Source organism: Cavia porcellus, unplaced genomic scaffold (genome assembly GCF_034190915.1).
Source record: "Cavia porcellus strain 051 isolate PalLab524CR breed Dunkin Hartley unplaced genomic scaffold, mCavPor4.1 scaffold_8, whole genome shotgun sequence".
NCBI classification, from domain to species: Eukaryota; Metazoa; Chordata; class Mammalia; order Rodentia; family Caviidae; genus Cavia; species Cavia porcellus.
Window position 1 is genome coordinate 89,454,842 of NW_026947491.1, and position 22,543 is coordinate 89,477,384.

Here is a 22,543-nt window from a genome sequence, read left to right on the forward strand (position 1 = left end):
TTAGAACAGAGAACCAAGCTAGGGTTAGGGTAGTGCTAAACCATAGTCCTTCTTTGCAAAAAGTTTCTTAGTACACGCCTGCGGTACTGACTGAGTACACTCCTCGTGGGGAGTGGCACATGTCCGTAATACAATTCAATTCTTTTCTCATTCCCTCTCTTCCCCTCTTATCATTTGTTCCCTTTCTTTTTGCAAAAGCTCTGTCTTACTGTTTCCTAACACCATTTATTCTGCTGTTTACCTATAATTTCACTTTCTCATATAAAGAGGAACCATGCAGTATTTAATCTGGTGTGTCTGATTCAGTTTAGCTAACATTATAGTCTCACGGAGCATCCATTTTCCTACAGGCGACTCAGGTTTATCCTTTTTATGGCAGAGTAGTGCTCCATCGTGTGTAAACACACATGTGATTTATCTAGTTAGCTGTTGATGGCCGTACCGGCTGCTTCCAGGATTTATCTGTGCTGTGCCTTGCTGCTATAGACCTAGGATCTTTCTCCACCTTGTGATCAGAATGAGTGGAGGAGAACTGGACAGGAATAGCCTTCTCGTTATGCAGCTTTCCTCGTCAGTGAATGCACTTCTTTCCTTCCTGTAGCTGACACTTTGCTAGTATTAACGGGCTTGCCTGGCTTGGAGGGATCCTCTGTGGACCAGCTGCCTGCCCCGGCCCCTGCCCTGTCAGAAAGACGACTTCCTGCCACAGTGTGACCTGTACCACTGTAGCTTATTTCAGTCAAAAGCGGAGGGGGTTTGTTTTGTTTGTTGAATCTTTTCTGTCCTTTGTATTTGCTTTCAAAATTTTGTTGATTCCAAAATCTTAGGCACTGCGATAGACAGCAGGAAAACATAATGGACATGACAGTGACAGCCTGCATCTATCTTGTACGTGTTACCTGCCTGGTGCTCTCGGCTCCCGACGTAATGTTCCTGTGCCTAGTCAGCACTCTGGAAGGAAGGTGCTGTGGCCGAGGATGCTTCTCTGGTTTTCAGATGAAAACACTTTGACCTGTTTGCTCCCCAGGGAGTTAGTTATTCACAAGCTGTGACTGCAGTTCAGCTCTGTGGAACACTACCATCCATGTTTTATTTTGCTGTGTAAACATTTATTTACTTGGTTGTTTTGTGGTACTGAGGATCAAACCCAGAGCCTTCACACTGAGCCACATCCCCAGACTCCCTCGCGTTTTTATTTTGAGGCAGGGTCTCACTCAGTCAGCAGTAACCCAGGCTGGCTCAATGTGCAGTCTTCCTGCTGTAGCCTCCTGGAGTGCTGGGGTCCAGGTGTGCGCAGCTCTGTGCTCTGGAACACTGTTGTCAGGGTTTCTTCAACTCCAGCAGTGTGAGTGCTCATGAAATAACGTGGAGCCTCTATCATGGATTCAGATTCTTTTTTTTTTTTTTAATCACAAGGTCACTTTAGTATGTTCAGACATGAAGCTAAATGCAGACACCCTACATGCTGGATAGTCACAAGTCACAATTACAAATCAAATTTAAAACACCGGAACACAAAAGAGCACCAAATTCACCACATTAGTATAACATGGTGCACGCTGTCATCTGGCTGAAATGTCACTGCTGGCGGCAGGGTGAATGAGGGTGCAGGACTATAGCATGACCTCCTGCTGGGGTTTCCTGGTGGCTGCAGGGCTGTCACCTTCTCTGCCCAGCCCACTGTGGGGACTGTTAGTGCTCACTGCTCTGAGGTTACTGGAGTCTGCTTTTCACATGGCTCAGTATGTGTACTGGTTGGTACCAACCCAGTGGAGACCCAGAAGCAAATCCAGGGGCTAAAAATTAAGTGGCAGAACTTGGTCCAGATTATGCCACTGTGACTTCTTAAGTTGTTAATCATTTCAATTAAAACACATTTAAAAAGTTTTGTGATGACTTCACAGGTTTTGGTTGGAAAACACTGAACAACTTAATTGTGGATCTCAGGATATTTGTTAAATCCTTGGAGGTCGTTTAGGGTCCAGAAGGTGACAAGATGAATTTACAGGTGAAGATCATGCTAGGGGTGAACAGGAAGGGTTACACGTGGGTGAACCTGGTGTTGGGGGAGCATCAGGGACGGGGACTGCTGTCATGCTGTGAGGTGAAGAGCAGGGCCTGGAGATGGGGAGAGAAGAGCGGGGAGGACCAGGCACTGACTGCAGATGGAGGTGGACAAGTGTGTCCTGAGGTAGGGTCAGGGCGACAGGGAGTCCAGTCATTGGCAGAAATACGGAAGTCAGGATGAGGCTGTCACTTAGATGCGTGGAGGTCTAGGTACCCATGAGACTAAATACCCTGAAGCACTTTATAGAACACTACAAATCTTGACATTATTTGCACAGAGGCTTGGACTGAGTCTTTGGGAGAGGACACAGTATTAAGAGAGTTGACACATTAAGTATGCAGAGACTCAAAGGCGAAGCTTTGTGGGGAGCACAGTGGAGAGGGATGACAGATGAGAACCAAGCACGTGCATTTCTTGGAAAGCCTAGAGAATTTCTGGAAGGGAGGCAGGGAGAGTGTAAAAGTGAGGGTCTGCCTCGGTGACATCCCTGAGAGCCATGAGTGGGACAGAAGCCAGGTTGCAAAGTTCTGAATCAGGAGTTATGGGTCATTGCTAAGGAGTTCTCTTTTAAGGCACTTTTCAATTCAGTGAGTGGATCGCTAGACAGTGAGCCATACAGAAGCAAACACTTCTTTTTGCTGAGCACTGTTTAGAGTGCTTTTTCTATATTTATTCATGTAAGCCTAAGGAAAACCCTGAGATATCTGTGTTATGGTTCCTATTTTATAGATGAGGAAACTGAGTCCTTAGGAGGCTCAGGCCTTACCCGAGAATGAGAGGCAGTGATGACTAGTAAGACCAGGGACTGGACCCAGCTAATCTAGCTCCTGTCAGGTGACGTTCTTGATATTCTTCCCTGGTCCAGTCAGCCGCAGCCACTATGCCACGATGCTATGGGTTGAATGGGCTCCCCAAGACATATCTTGAAGTCCTGCCCCCAGCACCTGTGAATGTGACCATTTTTGGAAACAGAGTCTAAATGGACACAATCAAATTAAGGGGAATGCTGCCTCTGTGAGCCAAAGAGCACCAGAAGCCAGGGGAGGAGGGGGGGAGGCCCCCCAGGAGCCTTCCAGGAGAGCTCAGCCCCACTGGCGCCATGTTGGTGACGTCACCCCAGGCCGTGGGAGTCCGCTCCTGATTGGTTAAGGTGCTCGCCGTGGTACCTTGTTTCCGCTGCCTAAGGAAGCTGACCAGAAGGAGAAGTGACAGGGTGCACACATCTCCAAAGCTGCAGGGTGACCCGCAGCCCTCGAACACCGCTTCAGTCTCTGATTCAAATTGGCTACGACCAGAAGGAAACTTACTCTTCAAGCAGCAGAAGACTGGAGGTAGAGCCAGGCGTTAGCATGGGTTGATCAAGCTGCTGGGTGGCATCGCCAACGGCCCCTTTCTCTGTGCCTTAGTTAGTTTATCTTCACGGTGGCAGCCAGATGGGCTTGGTGGCTCCAGGAACTGCATTTGTGTACAGTGTTGATCAAGAGAGGAGCTCTGGCGCCTTCCTCCGGCCTTCACATGAGGGGCAGCTTCCCTCTGAGGCTCCTCAAGGGGCTTCTCCTCTGTCCACCCTGACTGACCCCTGAGCAGGAGGTGGCATTGGCATTGTGCCCGTCCGGTCTGCGTGAGGCTTTGGAGGGGGAGAGGATGAGAATGAGGGCCCCTGGCCTGTGCCGCATCCTGTGTGGCGGTGGGACAGATTCCCCAGTACAGCACCGACAGGGTTGGGAGGCAGGGGAGAAGGAGCGCGGCCAGCGACTGTCATCTGTCCGAGTCTGTCAGCAGAAGCAGTGTTGCAATGTTTATGACAAAGCAGGAAAGAACACCAACCCTAGATTTAGAGTGCGGGAGGGAGGCCCAGTCTCTTGGGTCGTCTGAAGAGTTCTGTCCCAAAACTGTGTGTTTTCTTCTGTGTGTCTTCCTCTGACAGAACAGTGATGAGGCCAGCTACGGCACACTGTGAGTCTTTGCTTTTAAGAACACGGTACTTGCCTGCCATGGTGGTGCGTGTCTGTAATCCAGCACTCGGGAGGCTGAGGCAGGAGGATTGTTGTGAGTTTGAGATCATCTGGGCTACAGGGTGAGTTGAAGCCCAGCCAGAACTGCATAGCGAGATCCTGCCTCACAAAATACAAAAACAAACAAAACAAAATAAAACGCAGTACTGGTGCGGATTCCCCATTAACATAGTTCCTGTAGGACTCTGTGCCTTGCCCAAAACAGATAGCAAAAAAAAAAAAAAAAAAAAAAATTCCAGGAAACAAAAGCAGACTCAATCATTTTGCATGTGCACGAATACTCTGGATAACTCATTTTCTTGCAGTAAAGTCCCTTTTTACCCATACAGTAGAGATTTATATCCTTATATGTAATTAACATTTTTTCCGTCTCAAGATGCCCTGCAGTTTTGGGTGTTCCTTCTATGACTCCTTCACAGTTGCGGGTGTGATGTGTGATGATATTGTCAGCGAGCTGGCAGGGAACCGAGAGCCCTGTTTCTCCCTCCCTCCCCAGCAAGGGGCCACGCTGGGCGGTGAGGGAGGGTGAACAGGCTGCCAATGTGACATTCCGGGGACTCGAATCTCAGATGCCAGCTGCATCCCTTGTTGCTTGTTCCTCAAAATACACTGACCTCATTGCTACGTTTAAACTTAGCCCCGTTCGTCCCTATCACAATCACGCAGCTCCTAGCACAGCTCTCGTTTGTATCAATTACACGGGTTAAAATGTTTGCTAATGAATTGCTTCTGGAGTAAATGATGTGAACATTTTCTAAACTAAAACTAGGGCTCGCTTAGCTCTGGGTTCCTTAGAGTCCCATTAATCTTGATCATTCAGGGTCCATTGTGTTTTATATGCTCTTTACGCCCCTCACTCCCAGAGACACGGCCACGAATATCACAGAAACCAAACACCTCCCAGTTACCCTGGCCCCATCACTCTGTTTGCTCCGAGCTGAGAATTCAGGCAAATGTCCGCAGAGGTCTCAGAGAGCTTATGTGTGGTGCTGTTACATCCTGGCGAGTCCAAACGGGTTCCTTCTCTTAAGGGTTTCAGGAAACTAGACACTGCACCTCTGTTAGCACTGGCAATGTTTGTTTGGAGCAGATTCAGCTCCAGGATCTGCACGGATGGATGCGGGAGGGGTCCCACCAACTGCCCCAATTCCCACCACCGTAGCAGCCTGACCAAAGCGTTCACTTGCCTGTGAGGTCAGTCCCAGGGTTGAGGAGTGGGGGTCCCAGCTGGCACAGGAGCAGGGGCCATGGCACCTCTGTTGTTGGTGCCCATAGCACCTCGCATAGCTGTCTGGCCCATCCGAATCGCTTGTCCTCTTGCACTGTCCAGCACCTCTGTGCAGCTGGCTCCGCTGAGATCTCAACAGTGCCTTTTCCCAATGGCCTGCCTTGGACATCCACAGTAACCACAGCCCTTTCCACCCGGCCAGACAGAAAGGCTTCTTCCGGTGGCTCACTGGGCACATGCTGAGAACGTTTCGGACTGCAAGGGGGGCTCTGTACCCAGCAGATGCCCTCACAGTTGCTTTCCTTGGAGGGGCCTAATTTCCACTCCACTTTGCTTGTTTCTTCCTCGGTGATATCGGGGGAAGACTGCCCACCAGGAGATGGCCATCCTGGGTCAAGGTCTTCCCTCCCGGCTTCCTAAAGTTCTTCAGGTCAGTGGCCCCACCTCCACTGTGCCTGCTGGCCTGTTGCCCATTTGCAGGTATTGGTGCCGGTGGTGGCTCCTGCTGCTGCTGCCGCTGCTGGGGGACATTGCTGATGCTTCCTCAGAGTGTGGTTGTGCTTCTCTGCATTAAAGGTTTTATCGCTCTGCATTTTATGACTTGATTGACGACAGCAAAAAGTGCCTCCCAGTCCTGACTTAGCCAACACCGGCAATCTTCTCAGAATCCATGTTTTTAAATAAGAACATAAGGAACATCGATTTAAACAGATCATTCTATGGCCGAATGCTGTTTTATGAGCTATGGTAGATTCAAGAATATTGATCACCAATTTACAACAAAGTGTTGTCTGGGAAGTCTTGTGGCTGGTGACATTGAGTCCAGTCTTTTCCTTGATGGGTTTTGGGTCCATTGATGATCCCCAGAGGTTTCTCATCCCTCCCCAGAGAGAGGCTCATTCCCTGTGGTCCTTGCAGGCACCTTGTTGGAGGGGACCTACTGAGAAGGTTTGGAACAATCTCGGGAGCACGGCCTCAGCATTTCCCTTGCCTGGAACATTGCGACCAGCTAAGGTTTCTCTGTGAAAAACTGTTCTAAAGGGAGTAAATAATGTAAGAATGATTTACTGGGGAGCAGCCACTTCAGGTCCCAGAATTCCCCATTCTGCTGCTCTCATAGTGAGAGTGTGGCTTGTTGGCCTGAACTTGAATGTTGGCTGTTGCTTGTGTGTACTGTTGACCTGGGAGGAAGTTATTGGTGGCCTCAGTTTCCCCATCTGTCAGTGGAACTAATGGAAGGTGCCTCATAGAATTAGTGGAGGTTGAAATGTGGTGGTGGGGGAAGATGCCTTAGCGCAGGGCCTGTAGGTGCTGAGATTCAGTCATCTCTGTTCATGGATTTATTAGTGAACGACAGGGAAGTGATTGCTCATCCTCTGCTTTGCTCTCGAGCCCCGTGGGGGCCGAGTGGTCCTCCTATAGATGCTGGAAACTGAGGGGACCCAGAGGTGGATCAGATTGTCCCTGCCCAACTTTCCTGGCAGGTTTTCTTTCTGTGTGTGTCTCTGAGGAACAGAGCCTCCCTCAGGTTACAGTCAGTTTCGATTTTAATTTCACTTCAAATGAACAACAACCACCAAAATAAAATGTGGACTGCAAAAGAATCTCATCTGCTATACAGACGCGTCCCTCTGGCTTTACAGCTGCAAGCAGTGTCGGCAGAAAAAGTTCACGTCGGCTTCCCTGTGATTTATCCTTCTGTCCAGAAGGGCTCGTTCCCCTGAGCTCCCGGGACACTTTCTGTTCTGATTTTCTCCTGTCCTTCCACCCTGGTCTGTACCATGGCTAGTACAGTTTAGGGGAAAGCACATAGATTTCGGGGTCAGATCTGGTCTTAAATTCTGCTGCTGGCATTTGCTAGCTGCTTGTAGATAGCTGAGATCTAATTTCCTCACCTGCGAAGCTGAAATAATAATAGTTCCCTTGTACTGTTGGTGTGAGGGTTGGCGATCAGTTACACGAAGCGGCTGGCAAAAGGTCAGTCTGTAATGATTTTTTAGATGAGCACGGATCTTGTGTCTTTTATCAGACTCTGAACTGCTCGAGGGCAGACCAGGCAGATAATAAATGTATGCTGGACAAACCAGCAGGCTTCCTCGGGTGTGATGTCACCTGCCTGTGGATTATGGACATGCACCCTTATCTCCAGTGCTGTTTGATTTGACTCACAGCTGTGACTGTCAGGCATAGAAAAATAAATACAGTATAAGGCTTTGCTTGCACCTGCTGGCTGACCTCCTGCATCTGTCTCACCAGGTTACGATGCCGCTGGGCCCGTCACAATCGGGCTCACCCACTGGAAGAATCCATATGCCCAGGGCAGACCCACCCTCCCGTCGGAGCTGCCCCTGTTCGTCTCCAGAGACGCGGGAATCCCTGTGTACCACCAACCCTTCACCTGCAGGACGGACCTGGCCACCCCTTTGTCTTGTCCAGCCTCGTTGTCCATCACTCCAGTGCCTTCTTACAGCAGCAGCAGCCAGGAAACCCTGAGCCAGGACACAACAGGTAATGGTGGTGGCCTCCTGCGGCTCAGGTCCCTCCCTCCCTTTGCCCCTGAAGGCCTGCATTTCCGCTCTGGGACCCCTGGACTCTGGTCACAGCTCCGTGGTCTCTGGCCTTGCAGAGCTGGTGGGGTTGGAGGATGGTTGGCCGTGTCTGGAGCTGTGTTGTCTAAGTGTCAGTTCTGTTGGGTCAGATGTCACCTGGCTATCAGGCTGGTCAGGATTCCACAGTGTGCCCGATGGCTTTTTTGCTTAATTTCTTTTAATTCTTTTCTTGGACTAAACCTGTTATATATAAAAAAGAAAAAGCCATCCAAAAGTCGCTATGGAAAACCTGCGTTAAACGCAGTATATGTTGCTCTGTAGGATGGATCTGTGTCAGGGTTCTGCCTGTGCGGTCCCCAGCTCAGACCTGGCCACACCTGTGTTCGTAGAGCTCACGAAATAGGAATAGTTTTTACATTTTTAAGTGGTTGGGCAAAAAATTTAAAGATAATAATGTTCTGAGACATGGAAATGATACAGAATTCAAATTTCAGTGTTTGTATATAAGGTGTTGTGGGACTTGATCATTTGCATTCTTTTATGGATTTGCTCGTGTGTGTTTTTGGATGACAGTGGCTGACCTCAGTAATTGTGTCAGAGACTTTATGGCCCACAACACCTACGGTATTTCCTGCTCTCTGGCCCCAGTGTGGGGAGTATTTGCCACCTCGTGACTTTGGAAGTCATGACTTAAACAGGGCAAGAGGGATGCTTACACCACCCCGCTTTAAATGGATCACCTAGGTCACCCTCAAAATCCACTGCAAGAGCTCTGCCTGTTGATGGTTTTTATTTGAAAACTCTGAGTTGGAGGTATACATGATGCAGAGTGTGCTCCACCCCACTTCTCTGTAGAAATAACACTTAGAGGTGGTGGTTTAGTCAGCCACGCCTGTGATTCCTGTTCAGGAAATAATCTGGACATTAGAGTCCGTGACAGTCAGCAGTTTTCAGATGCTGCCACCTACAGATGAGTGCTCACACTGCAGAAGTGCTGACGGACTCAGCAATCTCTAAGGCCGGGGACTGCAGGCTTCCCTAGATAAGACTCAGGGTTGAATTTGTTAAAAACGAAGATCCATGGGCCCCACCCCTGGCAGTGCCCTGTCCACGGCATAGAGTGGGTGTCGGCGACCTGAGATCAGCAGGCTGTGTCCTCCTGGGACTTGATTCATGCGGGTCTCATCGAGGTCCTGGGGAGCCCGGCAAAGTGGTCTTTGTTCAGTGGCTAAATCTGAATCAATGAGGCCGTTAAAGACGGCTGTGGGTGGCAGAGCCAGGCCCTGACAGGCCCCTTCTGATTATCCTGACTGAGGGTCACTTCCTAGGCTGAAAAATCGTCCTCCAGGGATTGGAGAATTTTATGTGGACTGCCTTTGAAGTCTCCCGGGTTTTGACCATGTCACAAAGGGGATTGACTCTGGAGGCTTAGCGTGGTGACCCCCGAGGCGAGGAAATGAAATGCTTCCTCTGGCCAGGGCTGCTGAGCGGAGACAGCAGTTCCCAGCAGAGACAAATGTGACCTGCTGGTCACCAGAGGGCCGTGTCTCGGCTTCATTGCAAGTTGGCTCTTCTGCTCTCTGTAGAGAACCGTGCTCAGAAGCAATCTGATTTTTGGAGGTGACTTCAATACTTAACTTGTACGTTTTCAAAAACAAAATAAAAGCTTGTAATGCTCTGATTCCTGAGAATTTCCCGTTAGCAGTAAATGCTAGGCTTTTCCAAGCAATGATTTCTTACCATTGTTGCCCTTATGACCATTACTGTTTGTGTCTTCACAAAGACTGAACACGTGAAGCTGCACTGCACAAGCATGTGATGTCATTTTCCTGAAGAAAGTGGGGAGGCAGAGGCAGCTTCTGTCTCAAAATTACGATTAGAGTCGGCAGCTGCTTTCTTACAGCGGTTTATTGATTCTAATATGTGTTTTTATGGGAAAGCTTTTAGTGGCTTCTTCAATCTGTTTTAAAGAAGACAAAGTTCACTTTATTACTTATTTGTATCCTTTTTTGTCTGTTGCTAGTTAAAAGGGAAATCAGGAAGCAGTTTACTGCTTCCAGAATGTCTTACAAGCCCCAAGCTTTGCCAGGCATTTCTCCCTATCAGTTCTAGTTAGTTTTCTTCTCCATAAACTTCAGGACTGCTGGAGAGAAACTCACAAGATTTAGGCACACAGGACTGTGTGATTATATTCCGGAATTGAAATTTTCTTTCATTTAAGAACTTCCCTGGTGGAGAGTCCTCAAAAAACTAAAACTAGAAAGCATTAAAGTCATTGTATTATAGAGATCCATGCACACCCGTGTTTATGGCAGCACGACTCATAATAAAAAGCTAAATCCTGAGGCAGCCTCCGTGTCCATCAGCAGAGGAATGAAGAAGCAAATATGGACTATCCACACAATGGAATATTACTCGGCTATACAGAAAGATAAACGACTAATTTGTAGGAAAATGGAGGCGCCTTACAAGTATAGTGAAATAAATCTGGCACATGAGCTTAAATAGTGCAGTGTCTCTTACATGAAAAACCCACCTATGTAAAAAGAATCCTCCAAACCACATTTAAAAATAATGTTCCCACTTTATAAACCCCTCCATGCTATAGTTTAGAGGGCATTGAGAAGCAGCAGATGACGGGGGCATCTTGGGCTCTCATTCTGTTGAGCCACCTTCATCCTCGCCACCATCCCGCTGCATCCCCATCTCCTTCGTGTGGGGTGCACTTGCACAGCAGGGTCTCTTGTGTGGGACCTAACCCTGCTTCCGCCTCGTGCAGTGCACAACTCATACAACAGTGTAGTGTCTTAGGTAGGTTTAGGAACATACATGACGTGCGGTCTCTGAATTCTTGGGCTGCGGCCAGCTGTGAAGGTGCCATGAACTCGCCTGGGGTGTCGTGTGCCTCAGAAGAGGTTCCCATTTAAGAGCATGAATTCGGTGACTTTCAACAAATTGTGACCAGATACTTCCAGAATGGATGCTGAAGGAGCCAGGGATGACTGAAATTTCAGAGGTGGTAAGCACAGTGTGACCCTGCAACCAGAGCCCCTGATGTGGGGCGCGATGCAGGGTCATCTGCCCTCGCTGGCAGCAGACCCCGCCTCATGTGTCCCCTTTAAAGATGCCCGGAGATGCCCCTGGCCCTGCCATGGCTGCACACGGTGTGGCCGGCCATCCACAGCCGTCATGCTGGAACTTTAGCCCAGCCCAATCCACAGCGGAGGGAGGGAGCCCGGTGCTCCGGCGGTGTGCGTTAGAAGGTTTCCAGTCCATTATGTTTACAGTGAGTTTCCTGTTGACCAGGGAGAGCTGGATTGTTTTTTGTTTATTTTTACTTGCTCTTTACAATCTTTGTCTTTTTACTGATATAATGAGACCATTCACATTTAATGTGAATATTGACAGAGCTGGGTTAGTATATAGCATGAGTGTAACCATTTTTATATTTCATTGTTTCTTTTTCTTCCTTGTCTTTAATTGAACATTTTATGTGATTTTTTTTTAAGCCATGGAATGGCCTTTTCCTGCTGTTGTCTCTCTCTCTTTAAATTTTTTCTTCTGATCAAAGTGTCCCTGAAGAGAAGTTTCAGTCTGAACCGTGTGTTGGTTTGGTCCCTGTGTGATGGTCTGTGAGAGTGACTGACCTCACGTTAGGACCCTGTAACAGTGAAGCTCCCGCTGTGGCATATTGTATGAGTTTTGGAAAGTGATTTGTGTTTTCTAGGATGCTGGCTCCGTAGAAAATGTTACAGGTGAGTGTGAGCTCAGCTGATCAGGCGAAGGCTGAAGTTCCAATATGTGGGGCTGTGCATATCACTGACGCTGGGCAGCCGGGGGCCTTCACGTTCAAGGCCAAGCCCTGAGTGTGTTGTCCATAGAGACATTGCCGTGTGGACCGTTAAGTTCTTTGGAGCTGTTACTCTGGCACTTTATTTTGGTGTTCTGTGTGTTAACTGACAGAGCAGGTCCAGAATCTTAACCAATGCTGGATGTGGTGGCGCACACCTGTGATCCCAGCACTCAGGAGGCTGAGGCAGGAGGATCGCCAAGAGTTCATGGCCAACCTGGGCTCCATGGTGAGTTCCAGGCCAGCCTGAACTGCATGGTGAGACCTTGTCCCGAAAACCAAAGGGGAGAATATCATCTCAACCATTTCTATCCTACTTAGAGAAGCACTGACCCCCGATGGGGGCTGCCTGGACTGCAGCATGGATGGAATCACTGCACATGTTCCTTGGATGTGAGATTTGGCTAGGAAATAGATCGCCAATCTGTTTTCAAGTTTCCTGTTTCCCTCAGTTTTAGCTCTGCTGTTCTTTTCAGAATCCAGGACCACGTCTTGGCATTAATTTCTGATCATGCAGAATCCTGTTCCTTTCTCCTCCACGTGCAGCCATTTAGTCTTAGAAGGTTGGAAGTGTCAGAGTCAGGGAATGGTTCGTGTCAGATGAGGACAAAGCCCACTCGAGAATGACCACAACGTGAGAATTTCTAGCATGAGAAACCAAAGACCTTGCGTGGAAGCCGTATTAAACCTGATTTGTAAAGGGTGCTGTGTCTTAGAATCAGAGGGCGTTAAGATGCTCCTGTAAAGTCACCAAGTGTCCAAATGCTTGCTACTCAAAACGTGGTTCATAGAAGATAAGAGGACATGGTTGGAATTGAGCAGAACATTCCCGAAGGGGTGGGTGTGGGGGCATTTGTAGTTAACTTCAGGAGCACGTGGTGATTAATGGGGTGTGATGTGTACGTGAATAGATGACCCAAGTGTTTCCAACAAAGTGAGAACGGCTGCCCCAGAGTTTGGACCTGAGATTCTCAAACTTTATCATGAATATATATTACCTCGATCTTGGTAAATTCAAGTCCTCCCTCGTAGATCTGGATAATTGGTGGTGAGAATCTGCACTTCTGACCATTTCTCAAGTGATTTCTACAATTCCAGTCAGAGTTTGGAATTTAGTGTTAGGCACATATTTAAAAATTCTGTACTAAAAACTGTATGATGACCAGTAGCAGGCGCTATGGAGGAAAGGAATAGTGCTTTTCTAAAACTCCCAGGCAGTACTATTTTTCTTAAAACACGCCTCTTTGTTCCTGAACAGCACTTCGGGTAGGACATTTGCTTAACCAACCGTCGTAAGCAGAAAGGCTGCTTATCCCTATTACGGGGCTACTCCTGGCCTGTGAGGTGCCTGTTCTGACTGCTCCGTGGTCGCGTTTAGACACTGTGGTATTTTGGTTCATTAGCTTGAGTCCTTCCACGATTCTGGTCACAGACTTAGTTGGACAAGAACCGACTCAAGTCCAACGGTGAGGCTGAGTGTTGGCCTAACGGGGAAATTTGATTTGGTTCTTGCCTGGAACCGTGGAGAGAACAGAGTCTGTGACCAGGTATCCATGTCCTAAAAAGAGGAAACAAAAACCCCTCCCAAGCTGGTGTGGTCTCCAGAGGGTGCTGCGCTGTGCCCGTTCCGGCCCCTGGAGACAGACCCAGAGCTCTGAAGAGCCTGCGGGTGGGCGAGTCGGGGAGCCCAGCAGACCTGTCTCTCCTTGTCACAGACCAGAGCTGGGAACATGCAAACAGACGTGGAGTCAGGGGACTGTGAATAACCGGGGACGGCGTACACACAAGAGCTCATGTTTCTCAGGTGGTCACGGATGGTTCCCTGTAACACCCGTGCTGTCCTCCTCGGGCTGTGGCTAGATTGTCTCGTTTTCAGCCCGTTCCCACCTAAACTTTCTTCTGAAGACCTCTCTCCCCGAGACAGATCATTTTAGGACAGCTGATGCCTGCCTGCCCGGCCGGGGTTTGGAATGTGCCTGACCCTGCTTGGGTGCTGGCTGTCGGGGTAATTTAGATTAAGCCATAACCGTACCACATTTTTACTCTCATTTTGTTGTAGTGATTCCTTGTAAGAGAGTTACACCATGAGATTATAGCATTTTGAGTTGACTCATTCAGCTAGGCATCTGAGAGAGATTTTAATGAGTAAAGCTACCAATAGAACATGTTAAAATAATTATCCTTTGCATGAAATTTACCCTTAGGATTTAGTTCTGAATTTCTAGCTGTCCATTGGATATCTCTGCTCTTACGGGTCACAATAGCCTGTCTAAACCACTTCCGTGTTCTTTGTTTGAACAAACCGCATGGCTACCCATCGTGTCTCTCAAGCAGGGGGCGCAGTGTCATCTTTAACCCCTCGTCCCGAGCATGTCTCTCAGTGCTTTTCGCCTTGTGAGTGATGGGTGACACCATTATTCATTCAGACACCGGAACCGCTGTATGTTTGCTTAGCCGGCCAGGTTCTGCGCTAGGCCCCGGCTGTAGAGTGACTAAGAGGTGACTTTCTCCCCGAAGCTCGGCGCCTGCTCAGGGCGGGGAATTTCGAGCAGTCATGCACAGTATCGTGTGGGGCTCTGAATAAAATGTTCTCCCCACCCCACATCCATTGCTCACCACTTAGACATGTCCTCGAGTGGGCTGCGAGGCATGATCCAAAAATACGGTGACTATTTCAGTTAAAACGTCAGAGTAAAAGACACATTAATTTCCCTCAGAGCACGTCCTGCCACTTGGAGCCCACGTAGCCCATCGCACGTGTCCCGTCTTTCCTGATGCTTTCTGAGACAGCTCTGGAAGTCCTCTTTCCGGAGTGGTGTTAGTTGTGCTGTTGTGGTTGCCTCGCTGTCTTGAATTGAGTCAAAACTATTCACTGTTTCATGGTCATTTGGTGTTTGGAGAAGACCAAGAAGTCACCCGTTGCTGGCTCTGGTGAGAAAGGCGATGAGGACGCGCCTGTGTCCCGGAGCCCCCTTTCCACTCAGCCGCAGCTGTCACCGTAGTTTTGATCACACCATGTAAAGACACTCAGGAAGGAGGACTCCAGAACTGCTCCAGAGAGTGGCAGCGGTGGTGGGATGAGTGAGAGGAGGATTTCGAGGGCACATGTCTTTTCGGTAATACATTTTTAAAATTTGCACACACACTGCATTTTTTCGATCTGCCCGTGTGTCTTCTCTCTGTTCCCGTGGTTATTGCTCCTGCCATGGATCAAGGCTTTCCAAGCTCTTCCCGGTGGGGCAGTTGCCTTTCCCGTCAGCACGGTTTTGCCACTTGCTAGCGTTGTCTAAAGCATCTGTCTAAGTCTGCAGTTCCTTAACTTGAAAACCATCGTTGGGCTTGAAGTTTCCTCAGTGAGTTAACACAGAATTACCAGATGAGCAGTTCCACTCCGGGGTGTATGTACCAAGTAATTGCAAGCGGGTGCTTCGAAATGTGAGCTCAGTGTTCACAGCGGCACAATTCCTAATAGCCGTAGAGACTGCAAAATCTACCAACCAGGAGACGCATGAGCACCCTGCTGACGTCCGCATCCATACAAGGGGATGTTAGGCAGCCGAGAGCAGGACTGTGATGTGGGTGCACCTCAGGCACACTTTGCTAAGTGTGAGAAGCCAGACCCAAAGGCCACATGCTGAGTGGTTTCATTCATAAGAAATGCCCCAGCAGGGGTGACCGAGGGGCAGGAAGCAGCTTAATGAAACTGGAGAGTGGAGGTGACTGCTCAGCACTGGGAATACACTGCCTTTCGCTGAGGTAACTTTATGTTAAATATGTTTCACTACCATAACCACAGGTGGCTGTCCCTGCTCGCCAGAGATTACTGGCCCCTGGCCGCCTGTCATTTGAGTCCATACTTCAAGGCCGGGAGTTGAAACCCTCATGTCCTGGCCCAGTCTGTCTGCTCAGCACTGTGGCCCGCAGGAACTGTGTCCCAGGTCTGCTGCTGCTGACACCCTTTGCTGACGCTGGACTCTCGCCTGGAGCTCTTCAGTCTCTTAGCCTGCTGAAACGCAAGGTCTGGTTCAAAGGCCCGGGTTCTTCCCTGGGGGCTTCTCGGTGGTTCCTTGATCTCCTCCTCCTTCGGTCCTATAGCATCGTATTTAGATGATTAACCAACTCATGCGTGCCATGCAGGCAGAGGAAGGAGTCACACTGAGGTCCCTGTGGCCTTGAGAGTGATACGTAAGAATTGACCAGAAGCCCTTCAGTCTGAGTCTTGGTTCTGTCTTTCAATAATGCTGTGTCCCTAATCTTTAAGATGCTCTAACAGTTACTTTTTTTCTTTTTCTTTTTTTTGTCTTTTTCCTTTTTTATCGGTACCGGGGATCAAACCCACGACTGCCTGCTTGCAACGCAGGCGCTTACGCCACTGAGCTAAATCCCCAGCCCCTTCTGACAGTTACTGTACTTTGATTACAATTATACCTGATTATTTTCATCTAATTACCATTAGTTGTTTCAGTCTTAACAGATTTCCGTCTATCTTGCTAACACCTGCTCAGATCAAATATTTGTTTTGTCCAGCCCTTGGGGATTCTTCTGCATCGCTCACTCTGAGACTTGCTAATGGTGCAGCTGGTGTTGTTACATCTCCTTCCCTGTCTGCTTCTTTGCAACCCTGACATTCTACCGTTTTTCGTGTTCTAGAGTGACTGTGACAGAGGACAGTCTTACGCTACCTTTTATTTTTAGAGCATTATTAGGCCTCTGACAGTTTGTAGAAAGGTTCTGAGTTATCAGGTACCAGGGATAAGGGACAGTTTCCCCACTTACTTGTAACCCTGGCTTCTGTACCTGTGGTTTTCAGCGTCACTTTGACCATTGGTATTTTCTTCTATAATAAAACGCAGTCGCACATTTTTAAGTCACATCTGACTGACGTTTAGACATTGCTTGTGGCCGCACCACCTTTCACCTGGAATTACTCTGTGCAGCAGTGAACCCCTGTCCCTTTGTCCTGGTGTCCTTAACTGAGGAAAAGCATTGAATCTCAACATTAAAGGCTGCTAGAGAAAATGTTTTTAATTGCTTTTCCTTAATGGTTTGTAGAAGGCCCACAACCTCACTGGTATGTGCCCTGCTTTTTCACCGTGCTTGGGTGCCTTCCTACAACCACAGGGAGCAGCGGAGCTTCAGGGTGACCCCGGAGGTGGTATGCACAGTTATGCAGTGAAACTTATTTTATAATGTGATCGCGTGCAGGAGCAAGCAGGCGTAGGCTTCAGGTTGTAATTAGAAACAGGAGAAGGAGAAATTAAGTGATGCATCTTCTCTCCCTAACCCTACTCGTCATTTGAACCATTTTAAAAAAATCTGCCTGTATTTTAAAAGATATGTCGCTATGTAAATCCAGTTTCACTGCTCATTGAGAAACATTTTTAACTTTCTATAATGGTCACTGTTGTAGTCAGGGATTGCAAGGAAAACAGTTTAATCAGGACACATAATTTATAGGATTATTTATAATGGTCACTCAATGAGTCCATTTCAAAAGAACGTGCAGCAGATCTGTCCATGCACTAAGACCCAAAGAATCCAGCTGAGGCCCTGGATCCCGTGGCAATGCCCTGCATGAGTCCAGCTGAAGACCTACAGCCCTGACGCTGCCCCCGACATGAGTGTAACTGGAGGCCTAGAGCCGTGACAATGACTTCATGCAGGTCTCTTTTGCTGATCTGCACTGGGGAGGCCTAAAGGTCTGGGGTGGAAGCTAGAAAGTCTGTGTAAATGGGGTGAAGGAGCTGTGCCAACAGCCTGAGGGTTCTGCACTGGAGCCAAGAAGCGATGCTCAGAGGAAGGACCAGGGCTGCCCCGACAAGTACCACAGCCATCTTCAGTGACAGCGAGGTCCCGAGCTCCTCCAGTGAGGAAAACAGCCGAGCTCACATCAGGAAGCCAGCGTGACAGCTTCTCCAGGAGACTGAGCAGCACACATCTTCCTCTCCAGAGCCAGGAAACGGTAAAGACCAGAGCTCCCCCAGAGTGACCTGCAGCCGTTCTCAGTGACAACAAGGTCCTGAGCTCCTCTGACAATGAGAACAGCCGAGTTCACATCAGGAAAGAAGCTCAACAAGTGTCTCCAGGAGAACCCACGGCAACACCACAGCAACCAACGCCGCCTCTTCTGCCTCTCCAGGCTCCTTTTTATGTTGGCAACAATCCTCGGGTGGGCCGTCCATGCTCAGCACCTCCCTGATTCAGTTCAGCTCGTGTTACGAGTTGACCACCGGTTGTGAATCCACCATGGTCTCTCTAGTTACCTGTGAGTTTATTTCTGATGTGATTTCTTGTAGAGCTTTGTTCATCTGTGTGTCACCTCTGCTGTTACCACTTCAGAGCGTCCCAGTGGGTGGCTTGTGAGCTGTCCCACTTCCTTGCCCCCTGGGTTTGCCTTTGCTGAGCTGCAAGTCTGGGGTTGCATCTTGTTCAAGCGTTTTCTCATTTTCTGTTTTTTTTTTTTTTAGTTTAATTTCTGGGTTGATGCTTATAAATTGCTATGGTAAGTAGCTTTATTGCTAGTATTGAGAATCTTTAGGAAATGACTACTTTTCAGAGATGCCTTCCAGGTGTGGCTGGTTTTTGGGTTTTGAGTCTGTTGCAAGGACCTACCTCTTCAGGTTATTGGGGAGGACATGTTGCTGCCTGCTGGGCCCCGCCCAGTTCTTTGCCCTGGCCTATAGTATTTTTGATGAACCTCAGGCAATCTTAGCCTTGGTATACCAGGAGGAGCAACTGAATCGAACAATTATGTCACCTTGGCTAAAGCGGAAAAGTCAGCATAACAATAGCATCACACACAGCCTAGAAAATGACTTTTAACCATCTGGTGGTTATGTGATGAAACCTAAAACAAACTTGAAGGTTGTATGCAGTAAGGAAGCCCTCAATGTGGTGAGTTTACCTTCAGGGGAGAAAATTTAAAAGTTTATGGGAAAAATTAGAGAAATAGAGGAGGAAGAGATTAGAAGCAAGAGAGGAAGACAAAGGAAGAGCATGCAAACTTTGGGAAACTGGTGAAGAAGACAGGAGCGAAAGAGACAAGAAAAAAAGCAAGACCAGATCGACAACTAAAAACTACAAACCCTGTTCACACGCACATAAAAACAAGAACAATCAAGAAACAAACAAAATAGAACAACAACAAAAAAAAAAAAAACGAGAAGAAAAAATTCTTTTTTCATTTTAAAATTTTACAAAAAGTCAGCTCCAAGGCTTGTCTCTGCTGTCACCAGTAGACGATTCGGACAGAATCCAGAGCTGAGTTTGAATCGCAGCAGTCCAGCCATAGCTTTATGGCCGGGTATTGGATAATCCCAGCAGGTCTGCATCTGTGGATCACTGAAGTTCAGACTGATTTCCCGCTGTGAGGCTGGAACCAGATTTGTTCAGCCTGCAGGGGTCCCTGTGCCTCCTGCTGGCTTGAGCTTGGTTGTCTGCTGGTTTGAGTTGGCTCTCTGACCCCTGCTGACTTGAACGGAGCAGCCTGACCCTGTCACTGGGAGCCACTAGAGGGAGCTGGCCCATCACTGTTTCTAGCTTAACTGGCTGCTCTCCAAGATGGCTACTGGCCAGTCCCCTTCTCCTAGAGGATGGCTGACCCTGAATATCTCATAGTCACTGAGGTCCACTGCGTGTACTGCTCTGACCCACTGGTGTGTTTCGCATGGAGGCCTCTGGAATCACCAGGAGTCACGGGGTATCTGTGGGTTCAAGCTGCCTTTCCCATGCGGTGAGTCTGGGCTCAAGGAGAAAGTACCACCTGCCACCTCCTCCTTCTTTGCTGAAGTCTCTCTCTTTGCTTCCCCATGGGCTTTACTTCTCGTGTCAGATCCTTCCTGGGTCCTAGGTACCCACTTTCCTCTTTCTCCTGTTTTAATATTCTAATACCTGGACATCAAGTCTTGGAAAGTCTATTTCTCTGTTGCTCACCACTCCATCTTCTTGGAACTGACCTTTTTTTTGAGACAAGACCTTACTATGTAGTTCAGGCTGGCTTTGAATTTTGGCCTCAAGGATCACCTGGACCGCTTGCACCTGGCTGAGGAGGAGCCCGGCGGGTAATCAGTGCCCCCCTGGGAACCTGGGCTGGTTCAGAAGGCCGAGAGCAGCCAGGGAAAATGACCCTATCTAGTAGGCCAGGGGGAGCAGCGGTCACAGCCTTGAGGGCAGCCCAGTGAGGAGCAGTGGAGGAGACCAGAGGAGCGCTGTCATGGTGTTGTCAGGTAGCGCCTTTAAAAAGTGACTCAGCAAACCAAACTGTTCCAGGTCCTTCTTGTCTTGAACAAAGAACTGGATGAGACGAGCCAAAAATGGTGCCAAAAGTTTATTTAAAAATGAGGGTGCGAGGTACGGGAGGAACAGTTCTGTAGAGCAAACCTGGGCCAAACAAAGAGAAAAGAAAAAATAAAAAAGAGCCAAAATGAAAGGTACACACAGGGTCTGGGAGGCCCCAGAGGGCGCCCATGGGAGTCGGGGCAGCGGGCACCTTTGGAGTCTGTTCTTTCTGCCATCCCGTTGTGTTGGGAAACATTTTTATCCTTTGGCTAAAAGTTAAAATAGAAACCCAGAAGAATCTTAAGTTTTCAATTTGGTTTTAATCATTTATTTCCTCGGACTATTTAAACGAAGTGGGATTGATAATGTCAAGCTCATCTTCGTATTTTTCTAAGAATTTAAAAAATGAATTAGTGTGAAATTCCCGGAGCAATGACGGCACCTAAGACTGCGAGGCGGGTGAGTGGGAAGGGCGCAGCCCTGCAGGAGGCTCATGGTAGCCGGAGCTCCCCGTCACCGGCTTTTGTACCCTCTGCTGAGGTCAGGTCCCAGCCCTCATCCCTTTGCTTTATCTCCCCTTTGGTCCCTGGCTGCTCTGTCCAAGCAGGTCCTGCCCCTTTGGCCTCTTCAAGGACTTTGCTTTGTCCACTGCCTTCCTCTGCTGCTTTGTTCCCTTTAGCATCCAGAGTCACTCAAGCTGTGTATGGTATACACAAATGAGCGTCAGTGTTCAAGTATAACCAGAACAAACCAGCAAAGAGCGACTAGTAAAACCCAGCTCTCAATAGAAGAGTCCCCTCTAGGGAGGGCCCCGGATTCCACCAGAGAGAAGCCGGCACGAATGTCCGTCAGTTGTCTGCCTTGCCCATCCCTCTGTCCTGCATGGGGTGTGGCGTGGAGCGTGTTCTGTCCACTTACCAACACCCTGTTCACTGCCCAAGCAGCAGGTGACGTCCTGCCCTGCTTTTCTCACTGTCTATGGTCGGCTCAGCTTGTAGGAGGTCATTCCCACCGCGAATGGTTCTGTCCTGTTTGAGGTTCTATTTCTTACCCTGTAACTCCTGCTCCGCAGGTCCCTGAAATGCCGAGGTGCCCTCAGTCTTTGCGCTTGGCTGTCCTCTCTTGTTCTGTCCGTCCTTCCCCGGCTTGTGCAGTACCCTAACTCCCCTGCGGTCTCTATCTGTCCTTGGCCTGAGCTGTCACACCTGACCTTCTCTGACTTCTCGCTAGAGGTTTCTATCTGATATCCCATAGTTTCCCCAATTCAGGTTAATAAAAAATCTTTATTTCCTCAATTTCTCTTGTCTCTCCTGTGTTTTCTACCGAGTGGATAAAGCCAGTTGTCTGAGCCATAAGCCCAGAATAGTCATTGGATTTTCTTGGCCTCTTCCCACATCGAGGTGGCAATCGCACAGTGTCTGCATCTTCCCGCATGTTTCCAAGCCTCGTCTCCTTCTGTGGCACCATCATGGGGTCGCTAGTTCTCCTTGGCATGTGTTATAGTCAAGGGTTGTACACGGAGAACAATTAAAATCAGGACATGGAGTTTATAATATTATTTATGATGGTCACCCACAGTTAACACAAGAAAATGCAGGAAATCTGTCCACAACACCAAAGACATAGAATATTTAGTCAAGGGCCTAAATCCCACAGCAATGTTCCACATGAGTCCAGATGAAGACCAAGAGCTCATGACAGTGCCTCCCACGAGTCCAACTGGAGTCCAGCAGAGTCCACAAGGAGGACTCACACCAGTCTCTTATGGATCCTTGCTGGTAAGGCCCAAAGGTCAGTGGTGGAAGCCAGAAAGTCCATGCCAGTGGCTGAAGGAGCTGTGCTGGTGGGATGAGGGTTTTACGCTGGAGCCAAGAAGTCACACTCACAACAAAGACCAGGGCTGTCCTGAAAGGCACCATAGCCGTCCTCAGCCGCACGGAGGCCCCGAGCTCCTCCAATGACAAGCACAGTCAGGTACATGCTAGGAAGCCAGCGTGATGAGTTCATCCTGAAGACCAAGCAGCACACGTCTTCCCCTCTGGAGCCAGGAAATGCTTGATGTGAGGACCAAAGCTTTCCAGGAGAACCCGCAGCTCAGACAGCAACTCGTAGGAGAACCCACAATGCCTCAATGCAATAATGCATTGATACCTTAACGCCCTCCTCCTTCCCCACCTCTCTATTTATGCTGGCAGCTTTCCTCAGGTGGAGCATCTACACTCAGTGCCATGCTGAGGTAATCCAGCTGGTGCTAAACTGACCACCAGTTCTTAATCCACAACAGCATGGCTGCTGGTTTATTCTAAGGCATGGATTTGACTACATCACTTCCTTTCATAAAGCTTTTTAGTGGTGTCCAGTTGCATCATCCAGGGAAGAAAGTTGCATCTCTAGAACTTCCTGTTGGCCTCCGCAGGCCTGTTTCATCGCTGGCTTCTCCCCACTGTTCTCCCTTTCCTATCCGGACCCTGAAGATGGGCCTGACTGGGGAGGCCTTGGATGCCGAGACCAAAAACTTGGCCTTATGGAGGGTGGAGCCCTGCGGCTGCTGCATCA

At 48.7% G+C, this 22,543-nt stretch overlaps 1 protein-coding gene across 2 annotated transcripts in view; it reads left to right on the forward strand.

Annotated features, from left to right (window-relative positions):
• Ano4 (anoctamin 4) overlaps positions 1–22,543 on the forward strand; it is a 354,709-nt gene that overhangs the window by 15,969 nt on the left and 316,197 nt on the right. For both annotated transcript variants that reach the window (XM_063255442.1, XM_063255443.1), the window contains exon 3: positions 7,568–7,819. In XM_063255442.1, coding sequence (XP_063111512.1) covers positions 7,568–7,819 — 252 coding nt within the window. The remainder of the gene's footprint in view (positions 1–7,567; positions 7,820–22,543) is intronic.